The sequence below is a fragment of the Myotis nattereri genome (genome assembly GCF_964212035.1).
Source record: "Myotis nattereri genome assembly, chromosome: 16".
NCBI classification, from domain to species: Eukaryota; Metazoa; Chordata; class Mammalia; order Chiroptera; family Vespertilionidae; genus Myotis; species Myotis nattereri.
In genome coordinates, this window is record NC_138091.1 from 12,609,730 (window position 1) to 12,632,317 (window position 22,588).

Here is a 22,588-nt window from a genome sequence, read left to right on the forward strand (position 1 = left end):
TTTGTGTTGGGCTTTTTCACTCAGAATAACACTTTCAAGGTTCATTCATGGTATATCATGTATCAGCACTCATTTCTCTTTATGGCTGAATAATATTCTGTTGTGTGGATATGCCACATGCTTGTCCATTCTTCAGCTGATGGACCTTTGGGTTAGTTTCGACTTTTCGCTATTGTGAGGAGTGTGTTATGAATACTCATGTACAAGTTTTTGTTTGAACACCTGTTTTCAGTTCTCTTGGGCAAATACCTAGCAGTGGAATTACTGGGTCACACAATAACTCAACCCTTAACTTATTGAGGGGCCACCACTGCTTTCCATAGTGGATGGGAACCATTTTACATTATATAAATGTAATTTTCCACTGGCAACATATGGGAGTTCCAGTCTCCACATCCTCACCAGCAGTTGCTTTTTTTTTCCTGTTTTTACTATAGCATTCTGGTGGGTGTGCTGCAGTATTTTGTTGTGGTTTTGGTTTGCATTTTTCTGATGACTAATGACATGTAACGCCTTTAATGTGATTATTGGCAATTTCCTTATCTTTGGAGAAATGTCTGGTCAAGTTCTTAGGGGCACATTTTCCTTACTTGCTCAAAGCATTGTGTTAGTGGTGCTGTGATACCCAACAGCAGGGGTCCTCAAACTACGGCCCGCGGGCCACATGCGGCCCGCCGAAAACATTTATCCGGCCCACCGGGTGTTTTTGCCGCCGCTGCCTGTTGCTTAGCAGCCAGATAGTTTTTTTTAAACTATAGTCCGGCCCTCCAATGGTCTGAGGGACAGTGAACTGGCCCCCTGTTTAAAAAGTTTGAGGACCCCTGCCCAACAGGCTCCTGGAGGGCAGGAACCCTGTGACCGTGCCCCCAGAGCCTGCGTGGAGAACACCTTCCTCTCCATAGGAGACTTTCCACTTCAGAGCACTGCTGTGCCTTCACATTGGCCTCCCAGGAGCCTCTCATAGTCAGCAGGGCAGAGGGGTTCCCAGCATCGTTGCCTCCTTCTTTGAGAAGCCCTCTAGGATCCTCTTAATTTAGAGATGATGAATATTCAACAAGGAGAAGTCATTGACCAATCAGAAGGGATGTGGGCTCTGATGTAAACCACAGGTGCAGTGCTGCCTGATCGGCTGGCTCTCAGTCCTGCTCTTTATTAAAATGGACCCGTCCTCCCTTAGGGCAACCTTCTCAGAGTGCACAGGCCTGAAGCTTTGCTAATTTGAACTATGGAATTTAAAATACTTTGGTGGAAATGTTCATACAATTTCTTTGTACACAACTTTGGAAATAATGTGAATCATCTCCTCCTTCCACCTGCGGTGAACACACTTCAGCAGCAGTCACATGACTGCAAAGCTGTTGAGCTGAGTGAATTGGAAGCGAGGTTTAAGTACTGGGCAGCCGAAATGCCTGCCGTCCACTTCTGTGTACGCAGAGGTGTTGCTTTAACATGGATTCTAACTCGGTCTACAACCACTAGTAAAATAGTTCCTAAGAATCATTTCAATAATCGTTAAATGGCGGTCGCAGAGGTGAGAGACATGCTCCCAAAGCAATTAGGAGTTGCATGGGATAAACTGCTAGGAAGGCTAAATGACTCCCAGGTAGCTAAGGAGGAGAGCGCACTCTGGGAACGATGAGATACAACGCTGAGAACTGAAACCAACGATATGATATGCTAAATGCTTGTAGTTCTTTGTCTACCACGAAGAACTTCGCCCCTTTACCTGCACTTCCGTAGGGAGCCTGGCTGGACCGAGGGAGGTCTTACTCGTGCAAGGCCTTCAGGTCGGCTTCCCTTGCATGAAGTTCAACTCCCCTCTGCTCATTTGATGGCGCTTACAAATTCTGTGTGTGTCACCACCAGCTGCGTCTACCTCTAGGATGAACTTAGGAAGTCTTTTAAGTCAGGAACAAACTAGTGGGCGCTGAGCCCAAAGAAATGCAAACGCATAGGATTCCCCTGCAGGGAAGCCCCACGCTGTGCAGCACAGAAAGCTGGATCTTGGTCCATGTACCCTGATGGCTCCACAGCTCACAGCTGTCATGCATGTGCCTAGCGGACTAAACCTATAACAGGGTCTGCATGGCTCTCCTCTTCCCAGACCTAGCTCAGAAAGCTCTGCTCAGCGCTGCTCTGTGAGCCAGAAGTCAGGCGGGTGCGTGGAGGCGGGCCCATCCTACCTTCACAGCAGCATGCCCGGGGTTGGTGGTGCTGAGGGTGCCGAGCCCCTGCTTCCCTGTGTCTGACTGGTTGCTGGGCTGTGAGACCGAGTCATTCCTGTCATTTTCTGAGCCAGAAGTTAGGTCCTGAAATCCAAGTTGTAGCATTACTAGGATGTAAGGGTCAAAACTGTGACATAGACGTGTTAAAGTAGAGACCTGTCCCCTGTCCGTCCCCCCCACCCCCCACCCCCCGCCCCGCCCCGCATAAACACACACATAGCTCTGTAGTGTGTTTTGTCAGTCCTCACCTGAGGATATGTTTTTATTGATTTTAGAAAGAAAGGAAGGGAAAGAGAGATAGAGAGAAACATCTATGTAAGAGAAACATCAATCAGTTGCCTCCTGTACCCAACCTAGGTATGTGCCTTGACTGGGAATCAAACCCACAACCTTTTGGTGTACAGAACAATGCTCCAACTAACTGGGCCGCCCAGTCAGGGCTAGCTCTGCTGTTTTAATCCTAGCTTTATGTCCAAGTACACTTAAGACTACTTTCTCCAGGAGAAGAATATATGTATATTGCCAACCAATTGAGGATATTCTGAGGAGAGAAAAGGGTCATTATTAAGAATTATTCCACAAGACAGGTATAGAACCAGCCTAGTCTTGGCAAACTGGGATATCTGGTCACCCTGAGTGCGGGTTCCTCCTGCCTGTGACAAGGTCCACCTGTTGGGCTTGATAATGGGGTTGAAAAAGGGAGAGAGAGGATTGGGTGTAGCAACTGTGGGAGAGGCAGGACATAAATGAGATGACAGGGTGTTAGCAGATGGAGGAAAAGTGTGCGTGCATGTACGTATATGTGTGTATATTTATATCTGTGTGTATGTGTGCATATGTGTATTGTTCTGGGTATAGCTGTATGTGTCTCTGTGTATACTTTGTGTACACATAGGTATATGTGTGTATATGCTTGTGTATATATCTATGTGGATGTGTTCTGTGAATGTATATTTAATGTACATGTGTGTATGTGTCTGTGGTTGTATGCATATGTGCACTTGGTGTGTGTGTTTGTGTGGATACGTCTGTGTGTTTATGTGTATTTGTGTGCATGTGTACATGTAGGGGTGCTGGGCAGGCTGAGGAAAATCCCACTAGGCCTGATGGCTTCTAGGGGTGGCAGCTGAGGGGCTGGGGGGTTGCAGTGTCCTGGAGACCACACACTGCTCAGCCCCAGAGCCTCAGCTCCTCCCCTGTGGGATCAGCATCAGTGCTCCTGCCTGGGGGACGGTGCTCCCTAACAGGCTACACTCAGGAAGTGGCTGGAGTGGCCCTGGCTCAGTGAGTGCTTAATGGAATGTAGTGGCTGTTGTTAATAATCATCATTGTTCTTTATAAATGTGCTTTGAGCAATATTTGCAATATACATTCTCCTCATGTTAAGAGTTTGTGGATTTGTCCAGAGGCGAGTGCTGTGCTTGGTTTGGGGCTGGAAGTGGCCTTGCAGCGGTTCTGCAGGTAGAAACCTGCTCAGGTAAAACCAACATGCTGCTCTGCTTTGTAACCGCAGCGCCGCCTCGTGGCTGCTCAGTGCATAGAAGGGCGACGTTGAAAGCAGCCCTGCTCTGGCACATTCTGTCCCTGCGACTGTGGTGGGTCATCTAATGGCAGAGAACCTCATTTTTACTTTGTAAAAATAGGGATAAAAGGTATCTACTTGGCAGAGTAGATGCTTTAAAAGTATGTCCCAGGGTACAGACCTTGGGTTCTCCTCCAGGTGTTCTGGAGGTTTCACTACCACACAGAGCGCTGGACCCAAGGGTGACACGCCATGCAGACGTGTCTCTGGACCTCGAAGGGGACCCAGCCTGGCAGTGTTATTTCCGGACTATGAAGAGACGACAGGCTGAGAAGCAGTTTGTTACCTGGATTGTCCCCGGAGGACCTGCCAAAGGGATCTCCGTAGCTTTGGTGTCTCGGGGGGATGTCGTTGGGCCCTGGGGGTCTTCGCTTCGAGTGTGGTCTGGAGAAAGCCCGTCACTGCTGCTGTCCTCATCGAAGGCAAAGGCATCTGCGGATTTGGAGAAGTTCACCTGGTTCCCTGGGGCAGGGAAACCCAACACTGGTCAGAGGCGTGGGCGTGTCACAGGGCTTGCTGCACCTGCTCAGTGTGTCACCCCATTAGGACTAGCGTCACCCCTTCAGGACTGTGTGCAGTTCAAGGTAATGGTGAAGGTAATTTCTACATGGTTTCATTTCCATCTATTGACTCAGATGGGAACTTGTGTTTATAAAAGCAATGTGTTTGGCAGGGAAGAATGACTTGCATTATTGGTTAAACCTTATTTTCAGGTTTGTCCATTTCTGAACATTTTCTGTGGGAACCCATATCTTTTGAAATCGAATTGGGGGGGGGTGCTGAAGGAAAGAAAAGCAACCCCCCACCAGATGCAGCAGGAGGCCACTGGAGCGAGCAGGGAGAATGCCACCTCCCTGTCTCAAAATGAGAAACATGACTGAGTTGACAGCGTGCCATCTGCATCCTCTTCAAATGGAACGCACAACACAGCACAGATGTTTAGCAAACTTCCTAACAGGACGAGCTAGAACGAGCTACTGAGTTTAAAGTCCAAATGTCAGAATTAGCTAATGTCCCGGGGTGGCCCACCCCACTAGTGCGTATCCATTTACAGAAGCATAAATGTGTCTCAGAAAAGTCGGGGTGATCCTTCCTTGTTTATTATTTGGATTTTCTTTTGACTCCTCATATCTCTGGGTCTATTTTGGAAAATCTCACAGGCTCACACAGGCAGAGCTGCCTCCTCCGCTGCCCACACGTCTCTGCGGGGCACAGGTACATTAGCTTGGGAAGAGGGTCTATCAGACCAGACGGCACTATAGCGACACCCTTACATGTCCCGCATGTCCCCGAATTGCTCAGTTTCATCTGGTTTACTATCCAGCTGCACAGTGCGGAATGCGCCGGGGCCACGTCGCTCATCTGACCCGAGTCCGGGCCAGCTCTTCCAAAGGAATTCGGGTTTATCTGGAAGTTGCCAGCCCGGCCTTCTGCAATCGCGCTGCCGAGAACTTTTGACTCCTGCTCCGCGCAGATAAGGCAGAGGAGCTCTCACCCACAGACGGGAAAGGCAGCGAGGGGCTGGAAGTAATGGAACAAATGTGGCTTGGGGCTTGTCATCGCCACCACGGCTGGCATCTGTCATGGCCCCTCACTCAGACATGCCAGGGTCAAGTCAGGAAAGAGGCCAGACTAGGACAGGGCAGGTGGAAGCTGGCCTGTGGGGCCTGCCGGCCCGGCATGGCGTGGGGCCCATATGCTGCCCCAGGGAGTCAAGGAGCCTTCAGGAGAGTCATTATTGTTTTTCTATGGTTATAAAAGGAAGCTCTACTTATCATTGACATTCACACCGCAGGAAATGGCCACACTAATCCTACTTCCTATGAAGAACTCGTCTCTGCTTCTAGATTTAATCCTATACGTACAGCAGGATGTATATGCACAAATTTGAAACGCGTGTCATGCAGACAGGCCTGGGCGAACCATCTGCTCTGAAATTTGCTTTTCTCACCCCACACGTGTCCTGGAGACCCTTGCCTGTGAGCACAGACGTCTTCCTCCATTAGAAATCAGTTTTTGTATCAGCTGCACAGTATCCCATTGTATTCATGGGAACCTTGATTTTTCAACTTTTATTTTCAAAAGTGCACTTTTTTAACTATAAAAAATTTGAAATTATAGGCAAGTACAGAGAATAATATAAAACATCTGTAGGTATCACCTGAAATAAATACATGCTATCATTTTCTCATATTTGCACTAAACAGGGGTATTTCATTGGGTGTTTGATAAACGTCACCTTTTTCTTTGCGCCCAGGGGCCCACTGCCCCCTTTAGAACTCTGATCACAAACACCTCCCTCTCTCTTTTAAGAGCTCAGGAGTAGCTCCGAGCCTTCCCGTCCTGTTCTCTCCCAGCGAACCCTGCACTCTGCACATGAAGCTGTGTTTGTCACTGTCATGTGATGTGAGAAAATGTTTCTACTCCTTTCTCAGGGGCCCATTGGCCTGAGCTCTTTCCAGGAAGGTCCTGCCACTTGCCTCCAGGAATCAGCTTCTAGACATTTCTTCACTTTAGAAACCATGTTTTCTTGGAAATTGCAAATGCTACTTATATTTGTGGAATTAGAAACTTTGAGGGAATTAGCCAAATTGCAAAGTTGTCCAAGTAGTGTCCCCTGTGGGTAGAAATGTTTTGAGAAAGGGGGTGGGGATAGAGAATGGTTTCTCTTCTTAGCCTCCGTCAACCTTACTTTTCAAGTGGAGTGATAGCAGGTGATAAGAAGAGTAGTTTGTATCAGTCATTCACTTGATAGTGCAGCAATAACAAAAACCATCAGCTTTCATTAGGCCGTGTGACGGGCCAGTAAGTCAGAGTAGGGGGCACATTTTCTCATCTCTGTTTTGAGGACCTTGCTAGGGCCAGTCTGTCCCAGTGTTTAGAGACCCACTGACTGGGGCCCAGCCAGCGTCTCTCCTCTCTCTGCACACCTGGCCTGAGGACATCTCCATATTCCACAACATGTTGTACTTGAGTTTTTGCGATTTGAGGGGCCAATGTGACTTCTTGATTGTGAGAACGAAAAGGCGCCAGGTTCTGGGGAGGGTGCTCATGCTGGTTCCGTTGGGCCTGGTCTCAGAGAGGGCTGGAGGGCGGGAGGGGGCCCTGGGTTGCTACCAGTCAATCAGCATGCCCTTTGCATTCTAATATGTACCATCTGGTGACCTCAGATTGAGGCACTAGAATGACATGGAAAAGTCTAGAAGTCAAGCATCTGGAATAAAGGAGTCAGTCACCTGTCCCTTTTCCCCCAATTCCTCAGTTACTCTCTTCATTTCCAGGCTTCCCGCTTTAGGAGAAATTGGGAGAAAGAGAAGCATTCCCAGACACGGTATGGTGGGGAGAAGGAGAGGCATGCGAAGGAGGTTATTCTTGTGTTGCCACGGGACACAGTGGAAATGTCAGGGACGAGACTGGGGAATGCTGGTGGGCAGAGGAAGGAGGGAGCAGTCCAAGACTCCCGGAGGAGGCAGGATTCAGCCAAGCCCGAATGACTGTCAGCTGTGGACAGGCCACAGAAAGGGGGTGGCGGCAATAAAGGGGAGCGAGGAAGGGAAGTGAAGGGCAGAGATTCGCGGAGTCTGGTGGGAAGGGGAGGAAGACACTCTCCCAGCCAGGGGAGAGGCTTATTTGGGGACCAGTCCCTGGAGAGGCACAGCTTCTACGCATCTGCTTTACCAAGTGACAGCGATCACTACAGAGGTTCCTCCGCTTGCACCAGTGAATTCACCGTTAGCACACGCAACCACATGCAGGTACACCCGGATGCAAAACCAGGGTGAAGGCCAAGGCCGCAAATATGGCTCCTGTCTGGTATCTAAAAGCACAAAGTGCCGGCTCGGAATATGCCGACAGACACGTGAGGACCACTCAGGGGCTGTCAGGTCAGGAGACGTGCATTGGCCCCGGCCCATCACCACCCCCGGCTACAGGTGGATGAAGTGGTGATGCCAGGACAGACCACGAGAGAAAGGGCACAGAGCCCTCACACTACACTCTCAGCTCGGACTCTGCGGATGAAGAAAACCTCGACAGCGGAGGGGCCGCGGAGAGCACAGGGCCGGCTGCCCCCCAAGATGATGCACGGGGGGCTTGGCATGGTCCGCAGGAAGTGGGGCTCTGCGGTCAAACAGACTCGGTTTGTTTCTCGGTTCTACCACCTCAGTGGCAAAGTGACGGTTGGCGGTTATTTGACCCGGCGGAGCCTCCGTATCCCCATCTATAAAATGGGGATAATAACAATCGCTACCTTTCAGGGTTTTGAGGATGCAAATGACACGGCATGTGTGAAGCACGTTGTGCGTTATTTGCATGGTCCCTGCAAGTGCTCAGTAGTTTCTAGCTAGCTGCTGTTATTGTTGGTGTTGTTTTTGTGAGGCGTCTCTCTTGTCTCAAGTTTACTATCATCCGAACAAGAGAGACCACCCAGGAGGCAGTGTCCCTGTGGTCAGCTTCGCAAGGGTCAGCGTAGCTCCAGGGAGAACTGGTGTGTCTGAGTGGATGGTCAGGCTGGGAAGGCAGAGCCAGGCCTCCCCCGGAGCAGGGTGTCGCAGGAAGGGGTGTCACATCACCCCTCTCCTTCCTGGTCAGGCCAGACTCCTGTGGAGCGGGACGGAGGTCGGCTTATCTGGCTGCCTCAGGAACAACCGAGTCTATCAGCTTCGTGCCGTGGCCCCGGGCCTCCGCGCCAGCCTCCCCCCCTGCCCAGCTCCCGGAGTGCTGTGCACTGGCTATTGTCCCTGGACACACTTGGGACCCGCGATGACAAGGACCTGCTTTGGGAAGCCCTGATATCATTCCCCAGCTATGCCCTCGGGCTGGCTCTGGGCGCTGGCCCCTGGGGATCTTGGCCTGGTGATTCTTAGCTCTCCCTCCCCCTCTTGGAAGTGATTAGATGAATGAGTCAGTTGTACTTTCCTCCGCATAAACATTTAAAATTCCAAGATTAGAGTGAGATAATGGGAGTCCTAGTTACCTTTCTGCTGGGCCCACACGGAGGGCTGAGACCACGCAGTGGAATGTGAAAATGGGCCCAGCTTCTTATCTACTCGCAAAGCTGAGCGGGCACTGCCGGAGCTATTTTAATTCCCGACAGGCCATCTCCTAACCTCCTCCTGGAAGGGGCTCAAGCCAAATCCATTTCCCCAGGGAGCAGGCTGTGACGCGGAGGTAGATAGGGTTTCAATGTGGCTCTTGCCTGAGCTATTTCGATACTGGAGATACCGCGGCTGCAGAAGACGGAGTACAGTATATTGCCCAGCAAAGACAGACCACCTCTCGCTCTGGAAGGGGATCGGGTGCCTTTACTATGGAGATAGAGTCAGTGGATGTTTGAAGGAATAAGGCTTCCTTCCCTCAGATTCCTGGCTACAAATTTGCCGTGAGGTCTCCAGACATATACTGATCCAGGGCTACATGGATTGGGACAGTTAACTTGCTTTCAAGCACTTGACTGAGCTCTTAGGACTAATTCTCTAGAGACCAGATCACCAGGAGCATAGAGATCATATAGAGATAGTTAGCACTGTCTCTCCTTCCCCTGCTCAGGGCCCCACCCTTTCACACCTCTCTCTCTTCTAGAAACCTCCCCCCAGCTGCAGGGCATCCCCTGCCCACTTTCAAGGAGGCCTGTGGTCACTTCAGTGGGTGGCAAAGGCCAACACCAGGACAGCCGCCTTCTCTCAGTGCCAGATAACTGTCCTTTTTGCCACTCCCACCCCTACCCCCTGCCATAGCTACTGGTCCCTGATTCTCCCTTCCCACCCTTTTCCCAGAATCTTCCTCAAAAGAGTCTTTTTCATGTGTGTCTCAGTGTGTTTCTTTCTTTTTTAAAAAAAATATGTTTTTTAATTGATTTCAGAGAGAGGAAGGGAGAGGGAGAGAGGGATAGAAACATCAATGATGAGAGAGACAGACTCTGTGGATGACCAGGAATCGAACTGTGACCTCCTGGTTCATAGGTCAATGCTTAACCATTTAGCAACACCGGCTGGGCTCAGTGTGTTTCTCATCCCCCCCCCCCAAATAATTTGCCCTTTAAAAATTATTTCTCATTATGGAATGATAGAGTTTGTCCATGAGAAAGATATCCTAAAGCAAACCTTTCCTTTTCATGCCAAAGCAAATGACTGTCTATCTGTCTTATTGTCTATTTGCTTTACAAGTGAATGATAAGAGAGTGTCAAGACTTCCAGAGTCTCAGATGACTGGATACTTAGTAAATATGATTTTTCATTTTGTTTTACTATGAAGCCTGAGCCTTGGGGACACAGGTGAGTGAAGACTAGCGTGGGGTCCTTTAGAAAAGTACGTGACAGTGTGAATGGGTGACCTCTGGACCAGCCCTGTGGACCAGAAGCGTTGCTTCCTGAGTTAAAGGGATATGGTGATAGAAAACAAAAAACAAAACTCATCAACCTTGGATAATGAGGCTGTATATTCTGAACCCTGGGTTTGCTTTTTAAAGAAGAAGCTGAAAAGCTGATCAGGCATTCAGGCGGGAAGCCTGGCTTGGTCCAAGGACAAGGTGAGAGTCCTTGGGGAGGAGGTGTTTGTCTATTGGAGCAGAGCACCAGGGCCCTTCTGTCCTTGGGACAGCTGGGAAAGCAGCTGGACTTCTGTTTCACTCAAGCAGAAACCAGGCCTTTGGACAATCAACAGCTTTCTTGGTAGCTAAGGCATGCTCCTGTCACGTGAGGAAAATACTCAGATGACTAGAGAGAGAATTAACAAACGTGGAGTAACCCTCTCCCGCCCCCACCCCCCACCCCCACCCCTCCAGGCACTCCACACTGAGGGATCCCTGAGTAACAATGACCACGCATAAGCTGAACAAGGCCATGCTAAAATCCAGCATATAATTTCTGTTCTCAGAAACCATCACCCCTATGTAACATTATATTTGTATTATTCAGTATTCTGGCCCGAGAGAGGGTGGCTGTTAGTGGTTTTCTCTGAAAGAAAAGCAGGGAGTCAGGTGTATGCTCTGAGATGTGGCCCCTCCTCCTGTGGAAGTCAAATCAGCAAGCTCCCTATTCCTCCTCCTCATGTCATTCTCCTCAGGCAAGCCTACCTTTCCTCCCGCTGGGACCTGTGAAATTCTACCTGACTCAGAAGATACACTTGCAGGCCGGAAGTGGGGTTGCTAGCTGACTCCATAAAGCAGAGGAAAGTGTTGGGGAAGACTCGCTGCTGTCATTCAGCTGACTGCAAGAGGGGTTGAAAACGGGGAGTGAGAAGACAGATCCCAGAGCGAGAACTGGTTCTCTGTTGGGAAAGGTTCTAGATGATTTTATCTTAGGGTTGGAGAATAGTTGGCCTTTAATAAAACCTGGAGGGAGTGAGACAGTGACCGAGCATTTCGCTCAGAGCTTGGCAGAAACACAGAAACACAGCTGCAGAGAGAGCTGGAAAATGTAAACACATCCGGAAAGGCACGTGGAGGGGGGAAGTGGGGACACGGACGCCAGGAGAACGATACACAGCAAACCTCAACCCCGAGTCACCGCTTTATCAGGGGAGATGATCTGATTGTGAGAAGTGACAGAAAGGTAGGTTGGCTGGGCCATCATCACCATGAGAAGTGCTATTCAAAGTGTTGTCTCTGCAGCTGGTCTTGGAGCAACTCCCTCTCTTTATGACATTTCACCTGATGACATCACCTTGCTCACACGCGCATTGAAAGGTACCACTAACGAGGCTGATGCCTGGTTGATAACAGGTGCTCAGTCCCCATCGCTTTCCCTGGATTAGGTCACACTAAATCCTCCACCTCTTTCTGTAGCCATTCCTCTCTTTACTCTTCAGAGAATCACTGCCTCTATCCCAAATATTGCACGAGGACCTCACCTGAGCCCTCTTCCTGTTTTATACACCATCCATCCCCGCAACCACCCTCTACCGGGCACTCCTAATTCTTTGTACCCGGCACTACTTCTATTTTTTTTGCAGCATTTATCATCTTTTATGGTGTTATATAACTATTTCTTGTTTTTGTTTATTGTCTATGTCTCCCCATTAGACTATAAGCTGTTAGAGCAGAAGTCTGTATGTTTTGTTTGCTGAGATATCCCAAGCACTTAGGATTGTGCCTGACACAAAGAAGATGCTCCATAAATATTAAGAAATAAGTGAATAAAAAGGCAATCTTATCTAGTCCATCTGTTTAAATTACCATGTACACTAAAGTCTCCCAAGTCCATAGCTTTAGACCAGTGGTTGGCAAACTGCGGCCCCTTGAGTGTGGCTCTTCCACAAAATGCCACGTGCGGGCGTGCACGTACAGTGCGATTGAATCTTCGTGGCCACACTCAAGGGGCCAAAGAGCCGCATGTGGCTCGCGAGCCGCAGTTTGCTGACCACTGCTCTAGACCAATACTTTCTTCTGAATCCTAGTTTGATAGCTCCCACCACTTACGTAATCCCTGCCTATTGAGTTCTCCCGAGCCTTTCAAACCCAAGAATTCTTCATCCCTCCTCAAATCTGCTCTTTCACTCATGGTCCCCATCTTGATAAATGGCTGCCAGTTACCCAATTGCCTAAAAGAGAAGCCTAGGTGTCATGTTTGACTCTTTCCTTTGTCCAAAGTGCTATCTTCTACTGACCATCTAATCATATAAAACCAATGACCTCTCAGACCCTCTCTTCCAGCCCTGCAGCCATGACTCTTGTTCAGGCCCTCAACTCCCATCCAACAAACCAAACAGCCTCCTAATGGAGCTCTTTAACTCCATTTCACTTCTGCTGAGGCCCCTTCACCGCAAAGCTACTATCACAGATAGAGGCGGATGACTAGAGACATTCCCATTTATGATAGAAACAAACTAAAATGTTATCAACAACATAATAAAAAGCATAACATATAGGTAACAGTGTAATACTGCTATTGAAACACTGGCAATGCAGAAGTAATAATAATTTTCTACTATGTACTATAGTAATAATTATTAAATTATATAATAAAATATTTTTGTACAATATAGAGTAATATAAGTTATATGTGCTTTATATGATCATACATATAATTTTACAAATGATATGCATCTATATATGATGTAACTATTTTATATACAATAAAATACACTTAATTATAGAATATTATACTTTATAACATAAAATTTACGCAAAATTCGTAATTTATAAATTTAAATATATAATATATAATTTCTAAATAAAACAAAAATTATATATAATTTATGTTATAAATATTCTGTACATAATTTTAACAATTATATTAATTACATAAGATATTAATAAAGCCAGAGTGTTGCTTTTCAAGTAGCAACCAGTGCATCAAGGCAGAAAAAAATGTGATTGTCTACTAGACAATCTAAAGTAAAATGAGACACTATTCAAACTATTAAGAAAATCTTAAAAATTATAAAACAAATATGCAAAATCAATAGGTTTCTCATATGTCAGAAATAATTGACTTTACTTAAAGAAAAATATTTAGGAAAATAAAAGAAGACTTGAATAGGTAGAGAGAGACTGTATTTTTGCTTCAGAATTAATATATTTTAAACATATGAATTCACCACAAATTAATCTATTAATTTACTGTAGTCCCAAATAAAATTCTAACAAGACTGAAGTTGGCATGTGATAAACTGATTGTAAATTGCACCCAGCATATACTTGTGAGAGTAGCCAAGAAAAATGAGAAAGATCAGACCAATGTAAAGAAACTTGTGAAGACAGATACTAAAGCAAATTGTAAAATATATCAATAAAACTGTAAAACTAAAGTTAGATCTTTCTCTTAAACCATGCACTTAAAATAATTTCATTTGCACTAAGGATTGAAATATAAAAATAAAGTATATAAATGTTAGAAGACAATAACTATATTCTTGAGCTAAAATGTTTTCAATAAATACATTCAGAAACCATAAAGGAAAAGATTAATAAATCTAACTATATAGAAATTGAAAATTGCTATAGGTAAAATACACACACACACACACACACACACACACACACACACACCAAGGACACACTGGTAGAGGATGTGCAATATCTATGACTGATGGGGGATTAGCATTTCCCCCTACTACATAAATAGCTTTTACATAGCAGTATGGGAAGAAAATGCCTGGTAGAAAAAAAGAGGAGTAACCATGAATTGACAATGACACAAAATCACGTAGAAAAATATAATCTCACCATAAACCAAAGAATGCAAGTTAAAATGAGATCTTTTGCCTGTCATATAAAAATCAATAATAAGTTTGCATGCATGGACTAGAATGTTCAAAGAAATGATAAGAGATGCCTGTTGGAGAACATTTCCTAGACCTTATCAGAATAAAGATGGAGAGAGTGTGTGGTTGAGTGGGCTAGTCCAAATTCAAAGGCACAGGATAATTAGCATGAAGGGAGCGAGGATAGATGATGGTAAATAGCAATGGTATGTTTAGGGGCACTGATAGGTTTGCATATTGTCTCTCCCAGAGTTGATATTTTCGTATTTACAGGTTCTAAATACAAAATTCATGTGGCCTTTGAATGGCTGGGTGAGAGCAAGATTTTAGAATGTGAGTAACGGAATGACCAGAATGGCGGAATGACCAGAACGACTGGTCAACCAGTCGCTATGACACACACTGACCACCTGGGGGCAGATGCTCAATGCAGGAGCTTTCCCCGGTGGTCAGTGCACTACCACAGTGGGAGCGCCACTCAGCTGACTGGGATGAGCATCACTCCCTCAGTGGACTGATCCCGCAGGCCATGCCTCCCACTAGTGCATGAATCCTGTGTACTGGGCCTCTAGTAAGTTTAATAATAGGCTTCATGTCTAATAAAATGTCTTTATACATACTTTTGACAAAGTGTGGAAACATTTAAATGTGTATTGCTTATTAAACATTTAATCCTTAGAGCTCTTGGTGGACATAATTGGAAGAAAGTAAACTACTCTAACTTTTCATGGTAAATGCTCCTTTCTTCCTTCTAGTTTTCCCAAGTTTCACCCTGACACCTCTATGAATGGGTTCAGTATCCTCAGGCTATTTGGGTCCATTTGCTCTAAATGGTTCAAAAAAATCTACAAAATGATTTTATACAGTTTATGATAGAATTAGAGTTTGTGTCTCCTCCTTAAGTATTTGCACTTCAATTTTTTTTGGCACGTGTGAGGGTTGTCAAAGAGTTTTCACATGCTTCTATGCCCTGAACTTTGCTCCAAGGGCCTAGGAGTGGGGCGGGAATTGTGGTCTTCATCTGAGAGAGGTGAGGTAACTTAGGGAAACCCCAACACACAGCAGGCGAACTGGGCTGAGAATCCAGGCCTTCTCATTGGGGTCCAGTGCCCTTCCCACTCTACTGGTCCACTTTCCTCTACAAGAGGAGGCCAAAGATGGCCATGATGGAACCTTGTAGAGAAGATGTTTTGAGGATTACATCATGTCAGGTTCTCAACCTGCTCACCCAGAACAACATTCATCTATGTCTACCTGACCTTGGAAGGTGAGTGGATGGGAATTTGTTCCCCACTCTCAGCACCTCTGGTTATGGGGAACATTCTGGACAGCATCCCATGGCCCTCACCCCTGGGCCCAGCATGTCAGGGCCACGGCTCCCCCCGATCCTAGGGCACAGGGAAGGCATGCCTGTTCTACTACCTTTGATGGCCTCTTTCACAGTAGAATCCACAGGGAGTATGTTCTTCTCCACCAGCTCCAGAGGCCCCGGCCGGAGAGCAATTTTTTCATTGAGATCATCTGCAAGTCGGGCTCTTTTCAGCTTCATCTGAGCAGCGGGAAGGGACCTCTCTGCCGTGGAGGCTAAGTGGGGGAGGGAAGGAAAAGGATCAGCTCTCCAATGCCATGTTATTTTCGATTTGTTGCGTTTGTAACCAAACATTGTGTCATCTGGTGCTCTACCATCCCAATCATTTTTTAATGCAGTCATCATTATTGCACATGGATTAGCAACAAAAACTAGCCACTTCCAAAGAAAGACAAATAGTGAGTCAGGCACACAGAAAAGTTAGAGAAACTTGCTTTGTAAGGATTTTTTTTTTAAAAAATGTGCAGTTTGGTGATTCTGTAAGCAAGTAGTACACGGGGTCTTGTAGTACACATTGCTTGCTGACCCTAAGCTACAACCTTTGGATGCACATCCTGTGTGTATGCTGGTACAGGCTGAGCCTGCAGAAAATGTTACCTATTCTTTTTTAAAAAAATATATGTATATTTATTGATTTCAGAGAGGAAGGGATAGGGAGAGAGAGATAGAAACATCAATGATGAGAGAGAATCATTGATTGGCCGCCTCCTGCATGCCCCAGACTAGGGATCAAGCCCGAAACTCAGGCATGTGCCCTGACTGGGAATTGAACCATGACCTCCTGGTTTATAGGTCAATGCTCAACCACTGAACCATGCCAGCCAGGCCATGACCTATTCTTATAATTATATATTCTTAAGGCTTTTATACTTATCAGTGTGATGTTAATTTAAACGTCCAGGTCAGTTGTAAAAGAAAAAAGATTCATTTAAAAGAGTTATCTAATTAAACATTTAGAGAGATCTTGACAATGGAATTTATCCAACAAGCAGTTTATGATCATTTGGAGGGTGAGAAAGGTCACTAACAGAGCCCTAAGCTACCCCATGTTCCCTTGTCAGTTAGGCCCTGACTCACTTCTGTGGACAAACTTGGAGGAGAATCTAGCCAGCCAGGTGTTGCTATAATGCTGAACTGTAAGCTAAGATTCCTTAAGACTTTACAACTTTACTCTCAACTTGGCACATTTAGAAGGTGAGATGTTTACAGACAAGCCTCAAGCCCATTGTTCTGTTATTTCCATCCGACTAGGCCAGGCCGTGTCTGATCTAGCAATCTTCACCCAGCAGAGATGTCTAATTGTGGCAGCAGGCCAGGCTCATCGAAGCTCTACCTGCAAAGCCCTTGATGTGAGAGATGGAAACTCCCCAGTTAGAATCTTAGATTAACAGCTGGGTGTCATTTTTAATTATTTATATTTATTGTTAGGGCTATACTTCCCCACCACAGAATCTGACTGTAAATACAGCTCATGTATATGGTTTTTCTTCCCTGAATTGGATTACAAATGTAGTTTTGTTTTTTGTTTTTCACTAAAAATCATCTTGTAGACTTTTTCTCCTTAAATCATTATCCTTTTAAAGCCTTCTTTGTGGTGGCTGCGCGGTATTTAATCATATGGCTGATGCGTAATTTATTCAGCCCCTTCTTCATTGTTATACAGTTCACCGTTTGCCATGTCTCACTATCTGAAGTAATTCCACAGTGAACACCATTGTACACCAATCTCTGTGTGTCAGGTTATTTTTTCTGGATAAATTACAGGCATACACGTTTTATTGTGCTTTGCTTATTGCACTTCACAGATGTTGCATTTTTACAAATTGAAGGAAAGACCTTCCACCACCAAAAAGCTTACAACTCACTTACTTTATTGTGGTACTTGCTTGACTGTGGTGGTCTGGAACCCCACCTGAAATATTGCTGAGGTATACCTGCACTAGAAACTTCCTACTGGGCTCAAGGGTAGACACATTGTAAAGGAATTTGATGTACGTATGTTAACATTCCCTATGTACTCAGAAGTGGCACAGCTAAGATTAGAACACAAGTGTGAGACCTTCCTAGCCATTATACGGCTTCCCCATTTGAATGTTTAAATGGCCTAGAGCCGTGGTCGGCAAACTGCGGCTCGCTAGCCACATGAGGCTCTTTAGCCCCTTGAGTGTGGCTCTTCCTAAGCCCTAGGAGTACCCTAATTAAGTTAATAACAATGTACCTACCTATATAGTTTAAGTTTAAAAAATTTGGCTCTCAAAAGAAATTTCAACTGTTGATATTTGGCTCTGTTGACTAATGAGTTTGCCGACCACTGGCCTAGAGCAGTGGTTCTCAACCTTGGCTGCACATTAGAATCAGCTGGGAATCGTTTTAAAATCCTGATTTCTGGGCCTCATCCTCCGGAAATTCTGTTTCTTTGTTATGGGGTGGGGCCACAACATTAGTAACAAAGAAACAGAATTTCCAGAGGATGAGGCCCAGAAATCAGGATTTTAAAAAGATTCCCAGCTGATTCTAATGTGCAGCCAAGGTTGAGAACCACTGACCTAGAGTGACTAGGTGACTTCTCAAAAGTATCAGTTTCCAATGTCAGGGGACACTTTCCACGAGGTCTTAGCAACCGTGCAGAGACAAAGGGCTCTGGCAGAATGGCCTGGCCCTGAGCGGACATCTGGTCTACCAGTGTGGCTTCGCGCAGCCTTACCCTGGAGTATGTGCATAGTAGCCGAGTGGGCGCGGTCGGGCCTGCTTCTGACCTTGCGCTGCAGGGTGTCTTCTGTCTGCAGGCACAAGCAGAACACACTGTCACCACCACACAGGGCCCCGCCGCCTGGTTCTAACTGCAAAAGAAACCTGAGCTTCCTTAAAGGGGAGAGCAGTCTTTCTAGGACACATGGAACATGCAAATAGCCCTGGTCTGCGTTTTCACACAGAAACACTTACAAAAGTCTCTTTAATGGATTTCAGGATGAAAGATAAAGAGGTAAAAAGCTTGAGTCCCCATCAGGGCTACACAGTGAAAGGCCAGGCAGGCACATGTTAATAAATATGAATGAAGCTGCACTGCTTCTGTTATAGTGAACCCTGCACTCTTCCACTGCCTTGGAAACCGGCCACAACATTTATCAGGGTTAGAGTTGGCACCTAATCTGAGTCCATCACCATGACAACAGATGCCCTCCTCCTGTTAGGCACCCAGCTTCTCTCTGAGGCCCATCCTGAGTTGGAAGGACACTTAGGAACAGACTATTTGCTGAGCCCTCGGTGATAGGCTGTCTGTGGGGTGGCGCGGGCTGTGGCAGGGCCACACTGGGCCTCGGCTCTGACTTCTCTTAGTTGTTAATCCCACTACATTGGATCTCCTATCTGGCCCCTGAGAGGCGTCTGAAGACAACTTGAGTTCTGATTTTAAATACAAACAAAGCCTGGTTCCTCTCCAGAGAGTGGGGACCACCGCCTGTCACGAGCACCTTTGAGGGGTCACAGCTCGGCTCCTTTCTCCACCCAGACCAGCAGCCAGGCTGAGGCTCAGAGACGCCAGGAGACATCTCCCGGCAGTTCCTCCCCTGCAGAGCGCTGGCGCTTGCTAAGTTGTACTTATATTATCCATAAGTTCAGGTGGCAGAGATGTGCTATGACGGTGCAGAATATACACAAATTTCACCCCCAAATGCCACAAAACCCAGAAACAGAAATAAACTCAGTGCCCTTTGCCTTAAGTAACTGCAAATAAGGTCTGTGTCCACAGCCCGACCTCACCACTGAGCTGCCTTAAAAACACCTGATTGCTGCTGAGACAGGGCTATAATGACAGGCACGGCTGCCGCGAACCAACTCTGACTCCTACTGTAAAGTCTCTGACTTCTGCTGCAGCCTTGCAGTGACCCCCACATCAGAAAGACTGGGGGCATTTTTTCAAGCTAAAAAGTAACATTTTTAAAGCTAATGTAGCTGACCCCACTTCCAGTTTTCCGTTCATAACAGGAAGATTCCATATGGCATGCGGGCAGGGCGCTGGCAAACGGGCTGAGTTTCTTGGAGAAATTCTACCTGCTCTAGGCGAGGCCGAGCATTCAGAGACCCAGCCCTGGAGTCTAAGTTCAGGAAGAGGGCAGCTGGCAGGCAGTTACCTGGTCACTGTCCGAATGCTTTCTTTGCTCATGGAACACAGTTGGACCTCTCAGTGCTGAAACAGAAAGACGCAGACGTGAGCAGGGCGGCTGAGGGGCTCTGAGCATTTCTCAGGGTTGGCTGGTGCGCTGGCCGAGCTGTGCACAGTATGGACGTGGGCGCCTTACAGGCCACAAGCAATGGAGGAGGAAAGGCCTGGAGGACACAGCTTCCCTAAAGCCACAGGACACAGAGGAAGGTGGGATTTCGGCCTAAAACAGGAGGAGCAGCACAGGCAGAGGCGACAGGAAGAGACATGGTGGCGACAGGGCATTTGGGTTCCTGAGGAAGTACAGGGGCCTATGGGAAGTTGGGGACAGGAGTCACGCTCCGGTTTGAGGGGCAGGGGGAAGCTGGGGTAAGTAACACCCTCTTTGACTTTGTTCTGCCCTTGAGTGCAAAAGACTGGGTGGGAGCTGTGGTCTGTGGGAAGGGGTCCCATATCGTAAGCAGGGATGGGTACCTTGGATGTGGTGTGTGGCTCGTTGGTAGGAACATGCAACGAAGAGTGTTGATTTGAGAAGAACGGAATCAGACTTTGAGGGCTGGAAGGGACCTTGGAGATAATGAAACACAACTCCAACCCTGACCAGAGTGGGGAAACTGAGGCACACAGAAATTGGTTGACTTGCCCTGGGTCACACTGTTCGGGCTAGAAGCCTAGGCCCTCTGACAACCTGACTTCTTTCAAGGCGTGTCAGATATTAGCAAGCAGTGGCACGGGCCAGTCACCGCACACAGCTGCTCTTGGCGACCTGAGGGGACGCCAGCCTCCATCTCTCCACCTTGCCCTGGTTTTCCTACGATCTCACGGCTCCCCCTCCTGATGATTTGCCCAGGCCTCTTGACTCAGCACAGAAGTAGACCATCATTCGGCAGAATTCTCCATTTTTTCTTTTATTAGTTTTTCTGATCCCCTGGAATAATCTCCACCAGGAGCTACAAACAGCGCTTTTCATGCTAAGTGAGGAGATTGGTCAGAGATTATAGAATTGCACTGAGTATCTTTGTGTGTAAGTCTGAACAAGTGGACTCACAGTTCTAATATTCCTCGCACAGGTGTCCACCATTAAGCTGCAGGCAATGACATATTCTCCCAAATTTTGGCCAGAAAAAAACTTGGAAGAGCATACTAAATTGGAGCAATTTTCAAAAGGGTGTGCTGGACAGTAAGCCATCTCCTTCGGAGTCCTGGTGGCTGGTGGACTGTGTTACCCTCTATTGAGGACACTGCTTGAAAGGTACTAAGCACACTCTCTCTAAATCCCGCTGTCTCGCTCCAGCATTGACAATGTTATCCAAAGGAACATGCAGAATAGTCCCAGCTGTTTGCCTTGTGCCAAGTATACTGGACTAGCCCCTTCTCATACTTTGAGCAGATTAAGAGGCTTCCCTTCTTATAGAAAAAAATTAAATGTGTTGCTTGAATATCACTTTTCCTATTGCTCTAACACCAGTCTCTCTTGGCTGCTTTCACTCTTCCAATGGGCTTCTTCGCAAAACCTGCCATTTCAAATGCCCCTGCCCCTTCCCTCCTTTTGTCCCCACTCAGTGGCTCTGAGACATCATCTGGAGAAATGTGCGGTTCAACTGCAATGCTCATGAAGTTTCTCCTATTTGGGTCTGGTCACCATCCTTAGTAAGGAGGCTCGCCTTTTCCTGCATTTGATCATAGCTGCGATTCGTATTGATGGAGTTCTGAAAGCAACTCCCTTTTCCCTAGGCAACCAGATCCTACACATCTGCTTGGAGTCCAGTGGGCCCTGGTGAATCTCACAGTCTGAACTGATAGGTCTTCACCTGCATCCTACACGCTGGTGTTCACCGAAGTAGGTGTGATGTACTGTTGTGGTTTAGTCACTTCTGACCCAGAAGAGGAATTGATCTCAGTGTGGCCTGGTTAAGTGGTTGAAAAGAACAGCACCTCCTTTTCCTTAAGAAGCACCCCTAAGGGAACACTATGACTGCATCTTAAGATATCGCTTACATGCAAACTCAATTGGTTGTAATTGGGCTTAAGACTTAGGAGGAATTTATCTGGTTCTCTTGTCCCTGAGGCTGTTCACATTCTAAGGGAGTTTATTCATTGTTCTAAGAAACATTGCGTTTCCTGTATCTTAGCTTGTCAAGCTATAATTCATCACTTCTTGGTGTTAACAGCTCCCCCGTGAAATGATTCATACAGCCCAGATCCGTTGCCAGGGGCACAAAAGTCTTCTGGAACCTTCTAACACAAGGTGGGAGAAGCTAAGTCCATTCAGCAAGGACTCAGGAGGAAGCCAAAGGGGTCGACACACTGCATTTTACAACATGCTCTTCTCCTCAGGGCTCAAGGCAAGCTACATGATGCATTGGCACTGTGGACAGCCACCCTGCCAGGCACTGGCCTATTCTGGGCTCCGGAGAATGTGGGTTTAGCCTCCTCCCCTGAGGGCCAGCAGAGGCCACAATGCACCCCCCACCCCAAGTTCAGTTTTTGGAAAACACAAAAGGACTCTGCTGCTGCCAACCCTGGGAGTGTCAAACAGCAACATTTTGTATCTAAGGGACACTGACATTTCAGATCGACAAGGAATTTTAATTTCTAAATTAAAAAAAGAAATCAAATTAAAATTCTTTGTAAATTCACTCATGCACTCATCACATTCCCCCCTAGAGGAAGATAATCGTTTCTCACAAGAGAATTCACATTCTCACCTCAGAGTCGGTTACAACTAGCCTGGGTCAGCTGTGTGCATAAACCCTGCTCTCTCAGGAAAAGATCCCAGGCCTCCTGGAGCCCTGCTCTGCACTCTAACCTCATATCTTCCTCGGGGGCCCGGTAAAAGCAGAAAATAGATCTTGGGGCACTTTAATCCATTGAGGAGAGGGGCCAGCACAGGGGAGGGGCCTGGTGTTGGTGGCAGCTCTGACAGCTGTGCCTGAAGCAGGACCTGCCGTCTCTCACCAGCTGCTCACTCCCCGGCTAAGGGGGAGAGAACACAGCTTCTTGTGTATTTCTGATAAAGATCAAGAGGCAGAATCAAAGAGCCAGAGACC

The 22,588-nt window shown here is 46.9% G+C and overlaps 1 protein-coding gene across 1 annotated transcript in view; it reads right to left on the reverse strand.

Moving 5' to 3' along the window:
* MYOCD (myocardin) overlaps positions 1-22,588 on the reverse strand; it is a gene marked incomplete at both ends in the record, with an annotated part of 82,852 nt that overhangs the window by 21,474 nt on the left and 38,790 nt on the right. The window contains 5 exons of the mRNA XM_081109277.1: positions 2,184-2,309; positions 4,094-4,269; positions 15,433-15,594; positions 18,084-18,159; positions 19,510-19,565. Coding sequence (XP_080965403.1) covers positions 2,184-2,309; positions 4,094-4,269; positions 15,433-15,594; positions 18,084-18,159; positions 19,510-19,565 — 596 coding nt within the window. The remainder of the gene's footprint in view (positions 1-2,183; positions 2,310-4,093; positions 4,270-15,432; positions 15,595-18,083; positions 18,160-19,509; positions 19,566-22,588) is intronic.